This window comes from Mustela putorius, unplaced genomic scaffold (genome assembly GCF_011764305.1).
Source record: "Mustela putorius furo isolate JIRA1106 unplaced genomic scaffold, ASM1176430v1.1 tig00003869_pilon_pilon_pilon, whole genome shotgun sequence".
NCBI lineage: Eukaryota > Metazoa > Chordata > Mammalia > Carnivora > Mustelidae > Mustela > Mustela putorius.
The window spans coordinates 33450069-33471967 of NW_025422021.1; the positions used below are offsets into that span (position 1 = coordinate 33450069).

The 21899-nt window shown below is 48.1% G+C and overlaps 1 protein-coding gene and 1 long non-coding RNA gene across 33 annotated transcripts in view; one reads left to right on the top strand and one right to left on the bottom strand.

Annotated features, from left to right (window-relative positions):
* The window catches only part of LRRFIP1 (LRR binding FLII interacting protein 1), a 136500-nt gene that overhangs the window by 77558 nt on the left and 37043 nt on the right, over positions 1–21899 (bottom strand). The window contains exon 1 of one of the 32 annotated variants that reach the window (XM_045066675.1): positions 239–950. The exons of 27 other annotated variants lie outside the window; for them this stretch is intronic. In XM_045066675.1, the coding sequence (XP_044922610.1) occupies positions 239–304 (66 nt within the window). In that variant the 5' untranslated portion in view covers positions 305–950. Of the gene's footprint in view, positions 1–238; positions 981–21899 lie in introns of those variants that run through there. 4 more of the 32 variants (XM_045066664.1, XM_045066666.1, XM_045066672.1 and 1 more) reach the window with 4 other exon arrangements.
* On the top strand, positions 15456–21891 carry LOC106004963. The gene is made up of 3 exons (XR_001178068.2): positions 15456–15765; positions 17362–17449; positions 20785–21891. It is a non-coding gene; the product is annotated as an uncharacterized LOC106004963 (long non-coding RNA).

Below are 21899 nucleotides of genomic sequence, written 5' to 3' on the forward strand. Positions count from 1 at the left end.
TTCCGGCGTGCAGGGAGGACCACGCACACAGGGCAGCGAACGCACAGACAGCAGAGCCCGCTCCCGCCCGCGCATCCTCGCGTGGGGACGTTCACTGCAGGGAGTGCCGGCCACGCGGGGCACACCCCGCACTTCCCCAGGCACAGAGGGCAGCGGTGGAAGGTGCCCACTGCCCCTGGGGCCTCAGAACGGCAACCAGGAACAAAGCGAAAGTTTCGACAACGTGTTTTTCTCTTACCAGTCTCTGAGCTTCTGGGCTCAGGCAGTCTATTTCCTTGTTCTGCGTGGCCGCGGGGTTGGTCATCCTGCCCAGCGATCGGTCCGCCTTCTCGAACAACCGGGGAAGGGACTCGCTAGAGTCGTCGGATCCGCTGGCCGGCTGGCTCTCAGCGCCGCCGCATGCCCGGGGTGGCGGGATTACTTGTTCCCGGAGACACAACGCTCTTCGCAACGGGGACTCGCCCTTCCCAGAGCAGGGGCGCGCCTCTGCCTTTCCCGGGCTCGGGCGCGGCTGGGGCGGGGCGCAGGTGGCTGGGGCGGGCGGGGCCGGGGGCGGGGGCACCCGGGGGCCGAGGAGCCAGGGCCGCCTCTCGAGCGTTCCGCCCCCCGGGGTCCCCCACCCAGCCGCCCGCGCGCTCCGCCCCCGGGGGTTCTCCCCCACCACCCTCCTCGAGCTCTCTCCCAATCCGGTGCGCCCCGTCCGGACCGCCCCGAGCTCCAGCTGCGCGGTTATCAATCACCGCCCAACCCCCTCCCGCAGACACCGGAAAGGCGGAGGTGGGGGGAAGGGAGGGGAAAGAAAAGACCACAGCCGGCCCGCCCACAACTCCGCCCTGGCTGCGCGCCCAAAGTCGGAGAAGGGCAAGTTGAGGGGCCTCGGGGAGAGGGGGCTCGCTGGAGCAGCCCACGCTTCGCAGGAGCCTGCTTGGGGAGGGGCCTGTGCTGGTCAGCGCGGCGGTCAGTCCTTTGGGGCGGGGCCTGAGCGGGGGCGGGGCGAACTGCCGCCCGGACCCCGCCCCCGGCCCGTCGGTGCCCAGCTCCCCGTGGGCTGCAGCCCCGCAACGTCCACCGAACTCCGGCCAGACTGAGCTTCTGCGTTGCAGCAATCTCCGCCCTAGCACAGCAGCACCTGCCGGCGGGGGTACCCCGTTAACGCGTAACCCCGAGAAGGGCCGGCTTCCAGAACCCCAAAACTGCGCCGCCTGCGCCCGCCTCCCGCTCCGGAAGCCGGCGCAGCAAAGAGCCGGGGTGCCAGCGGTTCGGCGTGGATCCGGGGGCTGCGCGTCCCGGGCGCGGCCGCTAGGACGGTGCGAGGCAGCGCCGAGCCGGGAGGAGCGGAGTCGCCCCCGCGCGGGGACCGGCACCGGCCCCCCAGCACGCGCCTCCTCCAGCCGCAGGACACGCGTACCTCCTTCTTTAAAAGTCCAACGGGCAGAGGAACGCCACGTTTCCCGACTTCGCCAGTGTGGTCTGGGGCAGATTTTTATGGAACACTAACCCGTCCTGGCCAGGCCCTGTGCCCGCGGTGCCTGCAACGTGACTGCGCGTCCTCCTCCTCCCCTGTCTTGACTTTGCCCTCCTACCCAGAAGCTCCTTCTCACAAAGACCACCTCCCCGCCTCAAAACCCGAACTTTAAACAGAATGGTTTGGCCTAATTCTCTGCAAAGGCGGCTCCAAAAAACCTTGCGAGATCACAGATTCACATTTCGATGTTGCAGTACCCCAATTTCCCTACTCTGCCACCCTAATCCAATTCTCGCCAGCCTGTTAGCTCCAGACCTGTGCGCACAGACTTTCCCACTGTGGACAGGGCGCCCCTGAGCACAAGACTTTGGAGGAGGGCGCTCCTAAAGGAAGGGGTTAACTCAGAGGGTGGGCAGAGGAAGTCTTGGAGGACCGGACCTAGTTGAGAGAGTAGGGGCCACAGAATAGAGATGCCAAGTAGATGTCTGGAGGAATTCACCAGGCTTTAAGGTGAACACATGCGGAGCCTTCCAAGCTTTGACGGATAGCATCGTTAGGTTTGCTAAAATAACTTTCAAAGAGATTGAAATGCTTACCTTTTAATACCTGTTTTCTTGCTATACCTCTTTTAAAATATGTTAGTGTATTACAATTCTTAATTCTTGGAAGTTAAATTCACTGGAGAAGATAATTTTAAACTCTTCTGCGCAAACAAGAACGGAACTTGCAGATTTTATAATGGAAAGCAATAATAATTTTAGTAGTAACTTCACAGATGAGAATGACAGACAATAAAATAGCCTTCTTTGAGACTTCAGTTTAAATATTCCAGTCTAGGTAGGTGAATCCTGAGCTACTAGCCTTCCTAAACCCTGTAACCACATCTTCCAGAGCAGGGCACAGGGAACAGGCTTCATTTGCTAGAAGGCATCTGCATTTTCCCCAAGTCCCAGGCCACCATCCAATCTCTAGGTATCAGCTCCATTAAACCTCGCAGGGAAGGGGTTAAATGGACTCTGGAATTAAAGCACCTGGTTCAGGGACCCCTGGGTGGCTCAGTGGGTAAAGCATCTGACTCTTGATCTCGGCTCAGGTCCGGATCTCAGGGTCCTGGGATCTAGCCCAGCAGTGGGCTCTGCACTCAGCAGGGAGTCTGCTTGTCCTTCTCCATCTGCTTCCCCACCCCCAACACCCACCTCAAATAAATAAATAGAATCTTTTTTTTTTTTTAAGATTTTATTTATTTGACAGAGCAGAAGCAAGGGGAGCAGTAGGCAGAGGAAGAGAAAGAAGCAGACTCCCCACTGAGCAGGGAGCCTGACGTGGGAACTGATCCCAGGACCCTGGGATCATGACCTGAGCTACAGACAGGAAGCTCAACCAACTGAGGACTCCAGGAACCCCAATAAATGAAATCTTAAAAAAAAAAAAAAAAAAGCACTTGGTCCAATTCCTGGTTCTGGCACTCTGTGGGATCTAGAGCTGGTTGCTTAGCCCTATGTCTCAAGCTTCATCTGAAAAACGCCAGTGGTAATGACAGGGCCCCCGAGTAGCACGTCCAGGTGTAGGGGAGGAGCACGGGCACCCATGCGCAGACCCCACTGAGCAGCCCTGCTAGAAATGGAGACCAACACTGCTGGCCAGCCACTCTCTTCCAAGACTCCCAGGCTCTCCTATCCTCCACTATATCAGGAAGGAAGTGGGACAACGACTGGTTCCAATGGCTGAGAAACGCAATGACCAGAGAAACCTCGGGAAGGGCTGGCTGCAGAAGCTGTGGGTGGCAAGAAACCATCAGGGAGTGAGAAGCAGCTAGCTGACTGCTTTTAGTCCTAGGAACAAACTAACGATACCAGCAATAAAACAATAATAGTTAGTGCCCAGGAGATTTCTTATTCCACAAAATGGTAGCCCATTAGAGAAACCTGCTGTTGTGACATCCTTCCGGATGGGAAGATGCTGTGCCTGAGTGTGTCTCAGTCCAGTCAGCCCTGTGAGATGGCCAAGCCTCAGAACCCTTCCCAGCCACAGGCAAGTGTCAAAGTCTGTCATAAGAAGAGCCCTGCATCCTGCTTCTTGGTGTTATCATATAGATCCTGGGGCCCAAGAAAAACATGTAAAGGGTCTATGTAATTGCCATCTGTTAATTTTGATGATACATGGGTCTCTAACGGAAAGGACCCCTCAATGAAGACCCTTCTGCAAACAGGCTTTTTTTTCTTTTTTTTTTTTTTAAACTCACAGCAAGGCCACTTATTAGGGATGATTAATTAGTAACTGGAACCTACAAACTTGTTTTTGGAAAGTTCACCAAGACATCATAGATGGGTGCAGCTGTGAAAAGTGACGTGCCTTAGAATGGGACACACTCCAAGACACATTTTCCCTGTGCTCACAGCTCAAAAGACAGCTTGTAGTCCACAGTAGTGGACACCCTTTCCCTTGAAGAAGACAGAAATAAACCCGCCTGAGAGTGTCAGGTGAGAAGGAGGACTTAGGAAGCCTGAGGTTTCCATCCTCAGGAAGGTTAGCAGGATAAACCCAGGGTGTCTTGGAGAGGGCTGAGTGGCATGGGGTGGGTGCTCAGGAACAGGACAGCCCTCCGCCTCGCCAGGGTTGGTGCTCCCCTGGGGTCCTCATATAAGGAGCTGTGAGGTTAAGGCCACTGGTTCACTTTCCCAGTTCTACCCCCTGTTGGTCAGGGTGCCCCTTGTAACAGGTCAACTGTGAGTTTCCCGCTCCTTCCCAGCTGCCAGGCCCAGGAGCTCTGTACAGAGGAGGTGCTGTGGGTTTTGTGAAAGCTCAGTATTGTCCTAGGCATTCCTAGAAGCCACCAAGCTTGGGATCCTCTGTGCCCTCTCAACAAAAGTTAAATATCCAACATCTAAAAGAAGCAGTTCTCCAATGTACAACAAGATTATAGGCAGGGACTTAATTTCTTCAGGGACCCCTGAGAAAACCAAGGGTAAATAGAGCTGTCTTACTTAGTTCTGGGAACCTCAGAATCATAGCTAACCAACATGCCAGAACATTTAACCAGCGAGACCACACCCAAGCTTGGTTTACTCATCTCCATGGTGTTGGCCTGTTGCTGGATTCGAGCTTCGCCTCCTCCTGTGGTTTGGTTCGAAGTGCTAGAACCAGAGACAAACCCTTCCTGGGATCCTAGCAGAGAGCAGAGGGCAGACAGTGGGGGTGGGGGAGGCCCTCTCAACCTCCCCTTTGGTCAAATGACAGACACTGAGCCATTTTTCTAAGTCACGCCGTAACTGTTGTTTTCCATGAACATGAATCACTATTCATATTGATTACAACAAAATAAACAACTCCAAATACTTCTACAAACGATGAGCTTATTATTATTATTATTTAACTTTATCAGGGTCCTTTTGACTAATATTACAGAATGCCTCATGTTAAAAAGCTGTTTCATGAGATAATGACGCAGTCCTGGGCAGCCCCTTTCCACTTACAAAGCACTTTACACACAGAGGCCCATGAAGGTTGTGTAACTTGTCTGCAGACCCTAGTTGGAAGAGTGAGGCTGGGCTCACTAACCCAAGTCCCCACTACAAGTCTGAGACCTTAGGATAATGTGTATAGCTTGTCCCCACTTCCAGACACCACCCAGGGGTCCCCACTTCCAGCCACCATTCAGGGATCTTGACTGAAGAGAGAGTCAACAGACAGGCTAGGTGGTGCTCTCTGTGGTCCCCCCAGCCTTAGCCTGTACCAGTAAACCCGTCTTCCCCTCCAGGGATGCCCACAAAGCCACGTGCACACCCAGATCGATGTGCTAGCCAGCTCTGCCAAGAGGACTTAGGGCACTGGTCAGGGACATCTAGTGGAGGGCCAGACCCCACCTGGCATCAGCAGAGAAAGCTGCACCCCATGCAGCAGTGAACACAGCTCGTGGCCCAGACGGCCTCCTGTGGACAGAAGCGCCAGTGGCAAGAGTAGCTGAAAAGTAGACTGAGCTAGTTTCCTGCTGGGGCCCCACGGTGGCTCAGGTGGTTAGCCTTGGATCTTGGTTTCATTCCAGGTCATGATCTGAGGGTCATGAGATGGAGCCCCGCATCGTGCTCTGGCTGGGCATGGAAGCTGCTTGGGATTCTCTTTCTCCTTCTCCCTCTGCCTCTCTCCCGCCTGACTCACATGCTTTTTCTCTCTCTCTCTCTAATGCTTATGTATGTGTATATACAGCTTCTGTTTACCAGGTGCTCGCCTGTGCTGGATGAGAAAGAACCACATCCTTCATTCTCTCACCTCTCTGTGATGCGGCACTCACCCTCCCCTCCACTAGGAATGGATCCTTCCAGAATGGAAGGGCGTTCTTATCTTGGACCTCGGGGTAGTAGGGAAGAGGTGCTTCCTAAATGAAAGATGGCTTCGTGGATGGATGATTCTCCTGAGAAAATGGAGGATTTGGGGAGGTTATCGTTAACTTTCACTGATCTTAAGCGTTTTATATTTTTGTAGCATTTGGGAATAGAAACTCTCTCTTGAAAATGGAATGTCTTTTGGAATTTTTTTAAAAGATTTTATTTATTTATTTGGGGGGGGGACAGAGTGAACACCAGCAGGGGAAGGCAGAGGGAGAAGAAGGCTCCCCGCTGAGCAGGGACCAACCCCCACCCCCACCCTGGGGCAATGCGGGACTCCATCCTAGGACCCTGGGGTCATGACCTTAGCTGAAGGTGGTGCCCCACCTGGAAGCCCCAGGAATTTTTTTTTTTTTTTTTTTTTTAAATAACTACCTACTTACTCAGCAACTCACCAGATTTCTTTCAAACCATTTAGATTTTCTAAGGAAGGTGGCAAGTTTGAGTTTTGGTCACACGACCCCGGAAGTGGTGACAGAAAGCCTGGCTGCGTCATCAGCCGGCGAGCAGGGTGAAAGTGCTGAGAACGTGGGAGCATGCACAGATGAGGAAAGAGACGAGGAGAGAAACGTGGGGCTCCTACATGGAGAAGTGAGAAGTGTGTCAGCAAGAAGCCGAGACAGACAGCGGAGGGGGTGGGTCAGAGAAACAGACAAAGGGCGTCTCGCAAAAGCCACCGTTCGCCAGCTGCCCCAGAAGGCTTCCCCGGTGTTCACAAGCTTCCCAGATGAACATTCATGTTACATGAGGCAGATGGAGGGAAGAGAAGAGGGTTGAGGAAACTTAATTTGCGACTAGAAAAACATGGGCACGCTGTTGTTGAAATCCTACAGTTAAACGTTTTCAGCAGTTTGGGCAAGTGTGAGAAATGGAAGACGAAAGCCTAGTTCGGAAGGCGGGATGGGGGGAGGTCCCGGTAGGGGGGTATATTCATTTGTCTCTTTTTAAGGATGGGAGGGACTTTGGAGGCTGAAAGGTAGGAGCCAAAGGAAAGGGGGGGAAATTGGGGTAGGGGTGGGGGTGGGACGTGGATGGAATTGGGGTTTGGGTCCTGATTCTGGGCTGCATGGAGCTGAGAGGACCACAAGGACCATGGACCACGGAGCTGAGGGAGGAGCAAGGGCAGGAGGAACAGAAACTGATGGGCCTGGCACGGAGCTCCTGGGGCCCCACTGGCGGGAGGCCGTTTCTATTTTCTGAGCACAGAGCCCTTCCACGGAGCTCCAGAAAGCCCAACAATGCTGTCACAGGTAGAATCTGATCCACACTCGCCATAATTTCTAATTTATTATACTCTGGAATTAAGTTCATATCCAAGTGTCCAGGCCTAAGTCCATAGCAACCCTGGGGGGAAAATGTATCTGTTTTTCCATGCCATCCCTCAGAACTAGTGATCTGAGGCCAGACCAAGGACCTGAGAAATCACAGAAACATCTCCCATATATTATAACCAAGGAAACAGCCACATCCATCTGCAATGAAGTACCTCTTAGGAAAACTAGTTGTGTTTTTTGTGAGCACAACACACCACAAATATCAACTGATTATTCTCTAAACATATAGAAAATGAAACAACTAAAATCTACTACCTCTCAGCCATGTAGGCATAAGTTGTAAAAAATCCCCTAAGTTAACTCCATAACAAAGAAAATGATGTATTTTTTTTTTAATTTTTAAAGATTTTATTGATTTATTTGTCAGAGAGAGAGATCACAAGTAGGCGGAGAGGCAGGCAGAGAGAGAGGAAATAGGCTCCCCACTGAGCAGGGAGCCCGATGCAGGGCTCAATCCCAGGACCCTAAGATGGTGACCTGAGCTGAAGGCACATGCTTAATCCACTGAGCTACCCAGGCGTCCCCACAAAGATGTATCTTTATGTGCTCTCTGAATAGTCCATTTAAAATGCTTTTGCTCAGAATAAATAGTGACATGGAAAAGTAGGCTTTACTGTGCAGAACTGTGTTCCCTAGCTAACAGAACACCCCACCAATAAGAAATAAACCAAATGCTTCAATATATAATATATACTTAGGAACAGAAAATGGTGATTAAATACATGGAAGCAATGTTTTTTCTAGGTTCTCACTCATTTATTTGGTTTGGGCTTTAATCCTCTTGCCTATGAGTTTGACATTCCAGAAAAGATAGAATGTTCCTTACAGTCAAAGCCACGGAGCAAATTTTTACCCTCCAGAAATCAATCAGGCTGCAGGTGTGATTAACAAATGTCATTCACAGAAAAGAAGTGTAGGGATCATAGGACTTTATGATGTGAATTTAAATAGTACCTACAGCAAACAGGGAAATTTAAGGCAGGTGAGATGAATTCAAAGGTTTCAAAATTAGGCACTCCTGCTAGTAAGCCATTTGACTTGAAGACGACCTGACTTAAGGACAGATGAGAACATCACCACCTTCCACCCCCAAAGTACAGAAATTTCTGAAACAGCATCCCTAAAATCATCTAAGAAAAATTGAGACTAGTAACACCCTTCAGCATGGCTCTGTACCCGAGGCCCCAAAATACAGGGCCACGGTAAGTCATCAGCTGTTAGCCTCCAGAGAAGTACCAAATTATGAGCAACTTCTTCATCATCAATTTGTATGAACTGTGTATCTTTACAGAAGACTTTAACATAGAATCAAGAAGTCTTACCTCTGAAAAGTGAGAATTTTAGATGAAATTCAAGGGACGTTGGAGGAACAGCAAAGACCAGCAGTCTGGAGAGGCATGTTTGGCACAAGAGTGGAAATTCTGGAATAGCTGGAGATCAAATAGCCACTCCTGACCACGTCATCTCCGAGTACCAGCAAAGAGGTCAATTAAAGACATCTTTATACCCAACATCTTGTGGGGCGGCTTTGACCCGCCTTTGAACAAGGAGAAGGCGTGGTTCTCTAAGCCCACTGGAGGCTTTCGAAATGCTTCTTCTGACCAGGAGGTTTGATTTTAGCTACTCAGATTATGTTGAAGCACCCTCCTCTCGTTCCCACTTCTGTGGAGGCATCCAGTATCAAATGTGGGATCAGACTTTATGAGGAGACTCTAATGTAAATAAGAAAGCTGGGTTTCTTAACCCCTATGCTAAGGACATTTTGGGCCAAATCATTCTTTGCTGGGACATCTGTCACGGAAGTTTAGCAGTGTTCTTGGCCTTTCCATCCTGCTTGTGACAACCCAGAATGTCTCCAGATATTGCCAAATGTCCCCTGGGTGGCAAAATGCCCCCAGGGAAGAAGCCCAGGTCTAGAGGGGCTTGTACCTTCATCAAAGGTGCCCAAGCTGTACAAGAACACTGACTTAACTTACACAGATAAGCCACGCTCCAATTCTTAGCTACCCATGCAAAGAAATATGGCAAGAATTGTTTCAACCTGTTGCTGGATACCTGTGGTCCTCTTTTTTTCTTTTAGTGAGAACTCAAAAGCAAAGCTAGTGGTTGTAGCAGGAAGAAAGTCAGCACCAGGTGTTGTGAGACAGGAGGTGGGGGCCACAGGGTGGGAAGTGGGGAGCTGAGATTTCAGACATAGTGTGGGCATGGCAAGGCCAAGGCCAAGGCCAAGGCCAAGGCCAAGGCGGTGATGGTGGAAGTAGACTAAAGTAAGAGCCTTGCAAGCAAGAAGGTCAGAGTATGGAGATTTGCTTCTTGGCCCATCTGGGTGGGTGAGTGCCGAGGAGTTGGGGCTGAGGGACCCCCAGCAGCGTGCACAGCCCACCTGGAGGCCCAGTGGTTCCTGCAGAAAGCCCTCAATCTCCAAAGCGGAGAGTGGAGGGGGTAGAGAATCAGGCTGGAATCCCTCTGCTGCTCATTAGTTTGCAGTTTCGGGGACTCCCATGACCCCTTTCAGCATCCTCTGTAAAATCGGATGGACACAGCCCCCCATAGGACGGCAAGGCACAGTGGGACCCCAGGCTGGCCACCAAGAGCTTGCCGCACATTCTGTCTGTTCTTCCAAAGTCCACAGACTATTTTTCCTGCAAGCGGAGGGACTCTGGAATTACAGTTCACATACAGGGTTAGAAAAGCCGTGGGGAGTCTGGGTCACTGAATTAGCTTGGATTAGGTTTAAAGCTTTACTCAGGATTTCTGGGACACTCTGGGAGCTTGGCCCTCTGTCAGGCAGCTGCCCCCCTTTGAGCCCTGCATTTTGGCTTTGCCTTACAGCTCTTCCCAAAGCCAGGGTTTTAGTGTTCTCATCCTTAGACAGTATATCACGAATATGACAAAGTAGAAATGGATGCATACAGACAAAGACCGGAAGGAAATGCAGAATAAACAACACAGCCGCTCCATTCAAGTGACAGCATCGTGGGAATTTTATTGCTTTTAAGAGTACGTTCAGACATTGTTAGAATGTTCTTTTTTATAATAGGTTAAAGAACTTGAACTTTATTCAGGAAGCAGTAAAGGACCCCCTGAAGGTATCTGAATAGGGACATAGGATTTTGTTTGAATAAAGAAACCGGTAGGCTACAAAACAAGTTGAAAACTGTCCTCATTATTCTTTTCCAAAAATTTCTTGACAGTCTCTCTACTTACTCTTCTAAAGACTTTTTATTTATTTATTTGACAGACAGAGATCACAAGTAGGTAGAGAGGCAGGGAGGGGGGGCGGTGGCAGGCTCCCTGCCAAGCAGAGAGCCCAATGCGGGGCTCAATCCCAGGACCCTGGGATCATGACCTGAGCAGAAGGCAGAGGCTTTAACCCACTGAGCCACCCAGGCACCCCCACTATTTACTCTTCTAGATTAACCTTAGTGTCCAATTGTCAAACATAAAACCAGTCTTGTCCCTTAAACTGGAATTTTAGATGTATCATGTTATGTTTATGAATTATTTGAGGATGGATTCACATCTCTACAACACTGGGTTTTCTCATTCAGAAACAAAGCATGTCTCTCACCATTTTAAAAATCTAACGTGTCATTCAGTATACTGTAATAGTTTTATTCGATAGGTCCTGCATATTTCTTTAGTCCTAAATATTACTTTGAATGGGATCTTACCTTTTTGCCTTAACTGAAAAAAAAATTATTATTGGGGTTATGGCAGTGCTATGGATCTTTTTTTTTTTTAAGATTTTATTTATTTATTTGACACACAGAGAGAGAAAGCACAAGTAGGCAGAGAGGCAGGCAGAGGGAGTGGGAGAAGCAGACTCCCGCTGAGCAGGGGCCCTGATGTTGGGCTTGATGTTGGGCTTGATCCCAGGACCCTGAGATCATGACCTGAGCCGAAGGCAGACGCTTCACTGACTGAGCCACCCGGGGAGGCCTCTATGGGTTTTATTTATTTATTTTTTAAAAATGTCATTACAAATGATTGCAAACTGAACTCCTGGCTTTAGACTGATTTTTTGCTTTAGGCTTACACATAATCTGCAAGTGGACACACATTCCACCTCCTTTCCAGAGTGACACTGCAGATTTCTCTGTCCCATTTGCACATAAGAATGGCCATCCGAGTAACATTCCAGGGGCCCTGGTCTACTGGTCTCACCCTAACAAGGGTTCTCCACACTTAGCGAAACGGGCAGGACACAGCGGCTTCCCCAATTAGTACTTGTCCGCAATCACCCAGGGCAGGACTCCAAGCTTCTTGGAATTTAAATAGCATTAAAGTTGTCAATAAAGTAAGCAGAGAATCTGTTGTCAGTCACCTGCCAAGGGACCCGAAAGGAAGCAAATGACAAGTCTCAGAGCAAGACACTCTTGACTAAAGGCTAGAATCTAGAATCTAATTTCGACACACAGCAACGCAACTTGGAAGAGGACTAGCACTAAAGTGGGTGGAAAGTTAATTATTACTGTGGGTGTTCAATGCAATTGCTTTTTGCAGGGTGAGGCCCCTTGGAGGAACACGCCCACGCCAGGCTCAGGTCTGTATGGGCAGCCACCCCACCACGGAGGAAGCTTTGCCTCTGTCTAAACTCCCTGCCGGCCTCCGGCCAGTGATGCAGCCCCTCTTCTAGGCCTCACTGTCCTCATCTGTAAGATAGGAGTAATGGTGTTACTTACTTCATCCAGCCTTATGAACATCAAATGAGGGACACCTGGGTGGCTCACCCATATGCCTGGGTGGCATCTGCCTTTGGCTCAGGTCATGATCCCAGGGTACTGGGATCGAGCCCTGCATCAGGCTCCCTGCTCAGCGGAGAGCCTGCTTCTCCCTCTCCCTGCCTCTCTGCCTACTTGTGCTCTATCTCTATATCAAATAAATAAATAAAATCTTAAAGAAAAAAATCAAATGAGGAATTGTTCATAAAGTAGGGCAGATTCTTGGTCTTAATAATGCAAAGTGTTACAAAATAATTCCAGGGGCATGCAGTCTAAATCTTACATAGGAGTCACCATTTACCACGGGGTGTGGGAGTAACTTTTGTCCCAGACCAACTGCCCCTCCCTATGAGCCTTCCTGCCCCACCCAGCATGGCTCTGCCCGCCTATCTCCTGCTCAGAGGGCACAGCCTGCATGTACCCCCAGTGCTGGTTCAACCCTTAGAATCACAGTATTAATTGGAATCCGACATCAGGGGGCTCTCACAGGAGTGGCCAGCTACCCTCCCAGAACAACAAGCCTGAGCTTTGCCACCGTTACTGTCTTTGAGGTGCCTGGTCACTTCCTAGCTGTGATTCTGATCTAGATGCTGGACTTGAACTTTGCAGGCCAGATAAGGCAGTATGACTGTGTCTCCAAAGAATGGTATTAGGCAAGAGAAACTCAAGAACTTCTCTTTTGGGGTAAAGAGGCTCTCCTACAGTAAGCGCAGGTTTTTGAAAAAGAAAAAAATTATTTGCAACTAAGAATATTAAAAAGATAGAAATACTCAGAGATTTCAATTCTAATATTCTAGGATTATCTAAAATTACATTTAGACTAAAACAGAATAGAACTATCTTTATCTCTGGAAGAAGGCAAAGGTGAGTAGATGATGAAGAACAGAGGTCTGGGACAAAAGGAGGGGGAGGGGTCGTACAACTCCAAGGCCTGCCTCCTGGTGGCCACAGGGGAGCATTTCCAGGGGGCCTGTGCTAAATGTTTCACATTGGCTTAATAATATCATATAATATAATGAGAAAAGGGGACCTTACCACCCATGTTCTCTTTGTGTTAATCCACATCAAAATTTCTAATTAATTCATATTAAATATACAAAACCAATTCATTCCTTCATAAATGGAAGTAACCCCGAGTGTTCCTTCAGCATATACTTGTTGTAGATGGTCCATCCACACAATGGAAATATTATCGGGCCTGAAAAAGGAGGGAGATCCTGACACCTGTGGATGAAACCTGAAAACATTATGCAGAGTAAAGGAAGCCAGACACAGAAGGACAAACATTGTGTGATTCCGCTTATACGAGATCCCCAGAATTGTGAAATTCACAGAGACAGGAAGCAGAAGGGTGGCACCAGGGGCTGGGGGAGGACAGGGAGTCTGTGTGTTATGGGACAGAGTTTTAGTTTGGGGAAGATGAGGAAGTTCTAGAGAGGGACGGCGGTGATAGCTGTAAATGGTGTGAATGAAATTTAAAATGGTTCAGATGCTAAACTTTGTTATGTGTATTTTACCACAATTTTTAAAAAATGGCTTAAAAAAAACCCTCCAACTTACTCTGTTTAGGCAGTATCACAAAAGGAGGAAGAGGAACAATGTCAGTGTGGAGTTGTCTCCTGAAAACGGAAGTTGTACAGTGTGAGTTCCAAGAGTCTCCACTCCACGTGAAATTGGCCACACAAAAGATCTGGAAATCTGTGTGGAAGAATTCTTCCAAGTATGTGACCAGCACACATCTGTCTTAAAGTCATCTCCCTGCCATGACTCTCTCTACAGCTGCAGTTTGTGGAAGTCAAAAGATTTAAGTCATCATGACCCTACATGAATTTTCAGATACCATCAGCAAAATCAGAACAATTAGGACTGGCAGGATGACATTCAATGAGAACAGCAGCTAATTTAACTAAAAAAAAAAAGAAAGAAAAGAAAAGAAAAAGAAAAAAAGAAAGAAAAGAAAATAAAAAGGCAAGCATCATAAGTGTAATAAGTCAATCAGAGAAAGACGATTATCATATGATCTCTGTGATATGAGGAATTTGAGAGGGAGGGCAGGGGGCCGTGGGGGAAGGGAGGGAAAAAATGAAACAAGATGGGATAGGGAGGGAGAGAAACCATAAGAGACTCTTAATCTCAGGAAACAAACTGAGGGTTGCTGGGTTATGGACATTGGGGAGGGCTATGGTGAGTGCTGTGAAATGTGTAAGCCTGATGATTCACAGACCTCTACCTCTGGGCAAATAATACATTATATGTTAATTAAAAAAAAAAAGAAAGGCAAGCATCAGGCAAATACTGCTTGCTTTAATTATCACATTCAAGCCACTTAACCATGGGAAAACAGCAGGCAATAATAAACATTTATGTTAAATCAGATTCATGGAAACAGAAAGAAGAATGGTGGGTTCCAGGAGCTGGGGGAAGGAGATAGGGAATTATTTAATTGGGACAGAGTTTCAATTTGGGAAGGTGAAAATGTTCTGTGGATGGACAGTGGTGATGGTTACAAGTGTGCAGATGCCACTTGTACCACAAGTACCAGATGCCACTCACCTAGAAATGGTTACTTTGTAAATATATAGATTTAGATATTGATATCTATATCTATCTTTTGGGTGAGCACATATTACTTTTTTTTAAAGATTTTATTTATTTATTTGACAGACAGAGATCACAAGTAGGCAAAGAGGCAGGCAGAGAGAGGAGGAAGCAGGCTCCCTGCTGAGCAGAGAGCCCGATGTGGGGCTCCATCCCAGGACCCTGGGATCATGACCTGAGCTGAAGGCAAAGGCTTTAACCCACTGAGCCACCCAGGTGCCCACATACTACTTTTAAAGGGGGAAAAATAACACCAAGTTCATTTTATTCCATAACTTTATGGGGGAAGAAAGGAAGGGAAAAGGGAGACAAAAAAACCTTTGTTTTGTGTTCCTCCAGGCTTTTAAATCTGTTGAAACAAACTGTAATGAATGAGGTGGGCGACCACTCCCACTTCATCCCTGCTTTTGTATCACACACACCTCTGGCACACTCCCGGGGATCTGTGGCCAGTTTCAGAATAATATTTTTAAATGCTTAAAGCAAAGTATATTGGGTTACAAAGTAAATGGATTATTCTGAAAACATTCTTAAAATATATTTTTAATTCATGCTACATTGTGTCCTTCAGAGTCTAATCAGGAAGTCTATCCCAGTCCTGGTAACAGCAGTATAACATACAGAAGATGTTACACATACAGATGTAACAATACATACATACATACAGATGTAACATACAGGATGCAACATACATATAGATGTAGGATACAGGAGATGTGCTGGATGCCTCAGAAGGTACAGAGAGGCTCAGAGGCAATGACCTTGGGGACAGCTGGGGCTGGGTTACCATGCTCCAAAGGCCTGGGTAGGTACCCAGAGCTCTGACCTGGGTGTTTTAGAATATGACAGGGCTCCCTGACAACGACAGGGGGTTTCTGAGTGCTGGAAAAACACTGGAAACAGAACGGAACCCTGCAGCCCGTTGCCTGGAGACAGGCAAAGAAACAGGAAGCAGGTAGGGAGGAGCGGCTCTTTCTGCTGCGTGCCCTGCAGGCCAAGCCCCAGCCCCAGCCTCAGCCTCAGTGCAGGGGAGGAGGGATGGGGGGTGCTGGGACTTAACAGCCATCAGAGGCAGGCTCCTGTATTAGTGCATTCAGTGACAAGTATTCCTACCTGCCACAGTGTGAACACAGTGGTGTACAATTTTCCCAGCTGCTCGCAACCACTGAGTAGTGGGAGAAAACACCTGGGATCTCTACAGGTGGCCAAGACGCATACACTTCCCATAGGACTGAAGTGTTCAGCCTGTATTCAAATGGGAGGTAATGCTGTTCTTTCTTCCTATGCAACTGACATCTAACCGAAGGCCCTTGGGGGATCCAGGAACCCAAGGTTAAGTAAGAGTCTTACTGGATCTTTTAAGAGGTCAAATACAATTCTTTGTCTTGTTTAATTTTGCTTTTATTTATTTATTTATTTATTTATTTGACAGACAGAGATCACAAGCAGGCAGAGAGGCAGGCAGAGAGTGAGGAGGAAGCAGACTCCCTGCTGAGCAGAGAGCCCGATGCGGGACTCGATCCCAGGACCCTGGGATCATGACCTGAGCCGAAGGCAGCGGCTTAACCCACTGAGCCACCAAGGCACCCTAATTTTGCTTTTAAATCACATACTTGGGGGCCGCGGGTGGCTCAGTGTGTTGAGCTGCCAGCTCTTGGTTTTGGCTCAAGTCCTGATCTCATGGCTGTGGGATTGAGCCCTGCATCGGGCTCCCAGGCTTGGCACGGAGTCTACTTAAGATTCTCTCCCCATAGTCCTCTGCCCCTCCCACTCATGGTCTCTGAAATGGATAAATATTTTTTTTAAAAATCACACACTTAATATTGATACCAAATTTCTTTTATGCTTTGAAAGAGAAGATCATAATGCAAATCCATGCCTTTGTGCATACCTCTCATTTCATTGATACTGTCAACCCCTCCTGCAAGTAGTGAATAGTAATCTTTGCATTTTATTGACTAATTACCTATTTCTGAACACCACAGAAAGGAAAGAGAACACAACCACACTCACAACTTTGCCCCCAACTCATGATGGAAGTGGGTATTTTCAGATTCCTGGGTGGTCTTCAGAGCATTTCCTGTAATGCCTCTTCCTAGGCTCCCCTGGCCCCACCATGTTGACCATAACACCAGTGTCCTGAGCACCAGGTCAGTATTTCTACTCCTGACTTCTCCAAGCTTCAGTCCACCTGCTCCTTGCCTATGCCAAAGGCATCTCAAACTTGACACATCCAACGAAGAACTCCTGTTATCTCTAAGATTCTTTCTCCTGCAGTTCCTCATCCATGGGGGCATGACCGACCAGCAAGCACCATCTAAGCAAGCTTTAGCTCTCTGCCTCAGTTTCCCCCAAATGTAAAGGAGCAGCAATAATGGCACCGACCTTACAGGCTTGTTGTAGGGACTCCCCCTTTCAGGGTGCACACACAGAACCTTGATGCCCTCAACACCCACACATGCCTACTGTTGGCCCTCTTCTCAAAGACCATGCTCCCCCACTTTCCACTTCAATTCCCCAGCCAGCCAGCTTCTGCTTCGGTATGATTGTGGTGTCTTCCCGTGGCCACAGCCTCACTCCAGTCACACCCCAGAGGGTTTTCTCAGAGTGATTCCAGTTACCCCAAACAGCACCCTCAACATTGCTGCCAGTGCCACCCTGCCCATCCCCCCATTCACTCATTCATTCAATTAACAAACATGGATCCAGGGTCTACCACATGTCACGTACCAAGCCAACTGTGGATGAACAATGACAACAGGCCATCAAACCTCCCAGGGGGAAGATGGATGTTGCATAATTATAATTTCTTGTACTTGTGGTAAGTGCCATGACATTAAACAGAAGTGTGCCCACAGGGTGCCAAGGCTTGGGGAATGCCAACGGGAGACACGGTGCGGGGCCTTCTGAGGAAGTGAGAAGTGAGCCTCCTGGCTGTGGGAGAAGGTAAGCTCTCTTGTGAAACCTCTGACAGCCTTCCCTCAGAGAATGGGTGAAGACCGAATGCCTCCTAGATGTCTGTCCAGTTGTCCTGGACGTGGCACCCAGCCACGGGCCATACCCACACTGTCCTTCTCAGCTCACCGACTGGTGACAGGTGACTCCGCTCTGCCTCCTGGGGGTGACTCCAGCCTTAGACAGGGAATCCCCAAGTCTCTCCCTTCCTTCCTTCAACCCCCCCACGTCCTTCCTTCCTTCCTTTCTTTCCTCTTTCTTACTTTACTAAAGCAACTTACAAAAATTGAAGTGTTTATAATAAAGGAGAGCCCAACCCTCGGCTGAAGAATTTAGTTAGTAACCTAATCCATGGCTAAGTTTTATTTAATATAGAAACAAGCTCAATTTTTTAAATGTATCATACAGTGAACATACATGCCATGATAAGTCTATTGTCTAATCTAAAAAGTTTGAACCCTTCTATATCCCAAATTATAACAGAATTCTATCAAGCTCTAGGAAAACACAGCAACTACTTATTAAAGAGAATGAAAGTCAGTATTTTGTGGGTTATGCATTATATTACATACTTGAAAAGACAAGCTGAATCACATTGGAAATACTATAGCTCTTTGTTGAGACCCCCAAGCTAAGGGAAGGATTTTAAAAACACATATCCATTTTTAGATATTTGTAGGATTTTATTTCACTATATGATAGTTACTCTCTTAGAATAATCAGAATAATAAACCACATTTAGAACAACTAAACTATAATCAATATTTATTTCTCAAGTAAACTTTACCCCCAGCATGGGGCTTGAACTCAAGACCCGGAGATCAAGTGTCCCCCACCTGCCAGGTGCCCCACTTTTCTTAAAGGACAAGATAAAATGTGTATTTCATGGGTACAGAAAATTCTCTGCTTTCCATTTTGAACAACTAATATGATACCAGATACCTAAGAATTTTTTATCTTTTATTTTGCCTAATTTTTATTTTTCAAATATTCAGTTTTCATTGACCACAAAAGTTTCTCTTGCACAAGAACTGCGCGTTCTGCCTTTGTTTTAAGAAGCTCTATTTTGTGGTCTACTATATTTAAAAAGTCACTAACAAGTTTCTAACAAGAAATCAGTGATGTTGGCCCCTCCTCTATAATGCGGGCCCATCCCGATGGAAGGTCCCAAGGCTGAGACGGCCAGCTGTGTCTGTCCACAGAATTCTAGACCCTGCTAGGACTCATGACCCTATCACTTCTATCACTTAGTAAAAGTTGCAGATCTCAGAATGAGGGGGTGTTCTCCTTTCCACCTGCTGAACAGCAGAAAAATGTTAGGAAATACATTGTCAGACTGGTCAAGTATGTCACTGAAATAGAATTTACTTAGGGGGTGAAGATACTTCAGAAGAAAAACCAGCGACACACACATGTGTACAGACGGGCACACACAGGCATGCGCGCGCACAGGCACGTTCGCACGCAGACACGAGTGCACACAGACATGCATGCGCACAGGTATACACAGCCAGTAAGGTACCGACTAGACCAAGGTGCTGGCTGTGGGCCCCAGCTCCTGGCCAGCTTCTCCCATGGGGGCCGTGCGCACTGGGAGCAGGAGGAGCGTGCAGCCGGTGCACTTCTGGGAGACGCCCCTGCACCCCAGGGAAGTCCTTGCTTCCTGGGTGCCCTCATCTCTTCTTACTACATTTCTCTTTAGTTGTTGCTAGAATATAAAAGACTCTACACACAATTTGTCACTGTAATGGTTCACTTCTGTTTGGAAAGTGTCCAACCTATGTGTCTGACCAGTTAGTTTCTTTCTCTTCCTTCTCTTCCTCCCTCCTCCTTTCCTTTCCTTCTTCCTTTCTTTCTTCCTTCCCCTTTCTTTTCCTTTCCTCTCCTCTCCTCTCCTTTCTTTTCCCCTTCTTTCCTTCCTTCCTTCCCTCCTTCCTTCCTCTCTTTATTTCTTTCTTTCAAGATTTTATTTGAGAGAGAGAGAGAGAGAATGGGAGAGAGAGAGATCACGAGAGGAGGGAGGGTCAGAGGAAGAAGCAGGCTCCCTGCTGAGGAGGGAGCCTGACCTGGGGCTGGATTCCAGGACTCTGGGATCATGACTTGGGCTGAGGGGAGACACTTCACCAACTGAGCCACCCTGTCCCAGGTTTCTGACATGTGACAAATGAGCTTTTGTGGGAGCATGGGCTCTGCCTAGATGTTGTTTCCATAGACTGGGATTAAGTGTTTCAGAGACTTACCTAGCGTGGTAAGCCCCTGGCTCTCAGATTTGTACCTACCCACCAGTGCCCGTAGGATACCTGTGCAGTGCAGGCTGTGGCAGGGGCCCACGGCTGGCCAGCAAGCCCACATGAGCTCATCGCTCGGCACTTGGGACAGTAGCTACTGATGGGAGAGTGAGCACTGCCAAACAAACTGGAGGGGTTGCCTTGATTCAGAATCCTAGACTCATTTTGGATGCCAGAGACTGTTGCTTCCATATGCTATCTGAAAATACTGTAGGTCTCTTCAGAGAAAACAAGAGAGTGGGATGGAATGGGACATGCAAAGGTGCAGACTTGGGGTCATCCTCCCCAGCTGTGAACATGCTCGCACCCTCTCACCATGCTGTGTCACCCCCTCTGCTGGACTCTCAAGGGAAACCTTGCCCCAGTAGGCTGGAGAAAAGCTCCCTTGTCCAACTCAGGACAAGGAAACCAAAGCAAACCAAAGGCTTGGAGAGGTCCCAGGGCTGGTAGGCAGGTGGAGGCCGATCACAACCTAGGCGTGGAGAGTCTGTGTGATCACTGCTGCACAAGCCCCCGGACACTGGGACACTGGCTCAGACAGGCATTGTGTTTGAGCTCCCTGAAGTCTTGGCGGGCCTGAGAGCTCAGCATAATTGTTCCCATGGCATCACGGTGGAAACTGAGGCTTGGGGTTGAGTAGAGTAGTCAAACGGTGCAGGGCTATCCATGGTCCTGACTCTCCCACCCTGTCCCTGGCTACCTTCAGACAGATGTTTTTTCCCATCTATTAAAACCACAGCTGCGAGGGGCCTCCAAGCACCATCTGGCCTGGTCACTGCTCTGAACAGGAGATGTCATTATTCCAGTCTTGACAAGTGACCTGTCTAAGGCCCCATGGCTAAGCAGACGCACCAACGTGTCAGGGCGCACACTTCCTAGAACAGAGTGACCTCCACTTGAACAATACTGCTTTTGGCCCCCAGCTGTGTTTATAGCGACAGCAAATAGCTCATCTGGGACATTTCAGACTTTTTCCTCTCTGAAAAAAACCCAGTTGACAAATCATCCTTAGAGGATGCATTATTTTTTCCCTTTTAGAATTGTAACCATCCACCACCCTTTGTCAGATGTCCAAAGGCGCAGAAAACCTGCTCCTCCCAGCTGGGCTGTGTTGAAGGATTTGGTGCTCTTTCTCTCATCCAGACTCCCCTGGTCTCCTGCCAGAAGCTGACTCAGGCAGATTCTGGGGACAGCGATGTGGGACACTGCGCTAGGTGAACGTACCTCACACGGGGGTGGGAATGAAGCATCGTGGTGGGCCTCTGCTCATCAGAAGCTGTTTCCCAGGGAACAGTGTGCTGGAACAGCCAGTTGTGTTCCATGAGACAGTGTTATTTGGAAAGAGAGGCATTTACCCCAGATGAAGCCATCATTTCCATCCTACTTAACCCCACCCTTCGGCTCTCCTTCATCTGCTCAGCTTCTGTGAGAACTCGAACATCTTACAGGAGAAGCCCAGCTGAGAACCACACTTAAGTTTGTCAAGAATCTGCCTGGGCAATCTCAACTGAGAAAAAACATTGGCCTGGGCTACAGAAAGGTAAATAAATAATCTGCAAATCATCAAAACAAGAGCAAAAAACCCAACACTCCAAGACATGCTTTGACAATTAGGGAAAGAACTTCAAAAACCAAAGCATCAAAGAGCTACCAGTGCATAGCTGCCAAACTCACAAAGGCGAAGAATGATCACAGCACTTGACCCAGTGGGGAGGAAGCCACTTCCAGACCACAGGGGGGTGAGGGTTAATGAAGAAGGCTTTTCAGGAAAGCAATATGGGAACAAGTCTCAGGATCCTCACCCATGTTTACGCTTCTCACATCTGTGTTTGCTCATGTAATATTCTGACTTGAGGAAGTTAATTGAAGTACAAGAAAGTATTTACCCATAAAGACATTTGCTGCAATGTTATTCATAACTGTAAACAAACACAATACCCTGTGAACAACCTTTGTGTTGGACATGACGGAATGTCCTTTGTGCTGTGTTCTGTGACCATTACATTTTTCAGAGCATTTGATACAAAAGTTGAGCTTATTTCTTCCCTTGAAAAAGAGAATAAACATGCAGTATTTCCAAATATGCAAATGAGACTATGTTCAAAAACATCCATAGGTAAAAGATCAGAGGGGAGTAAAACAAAATTGTCACA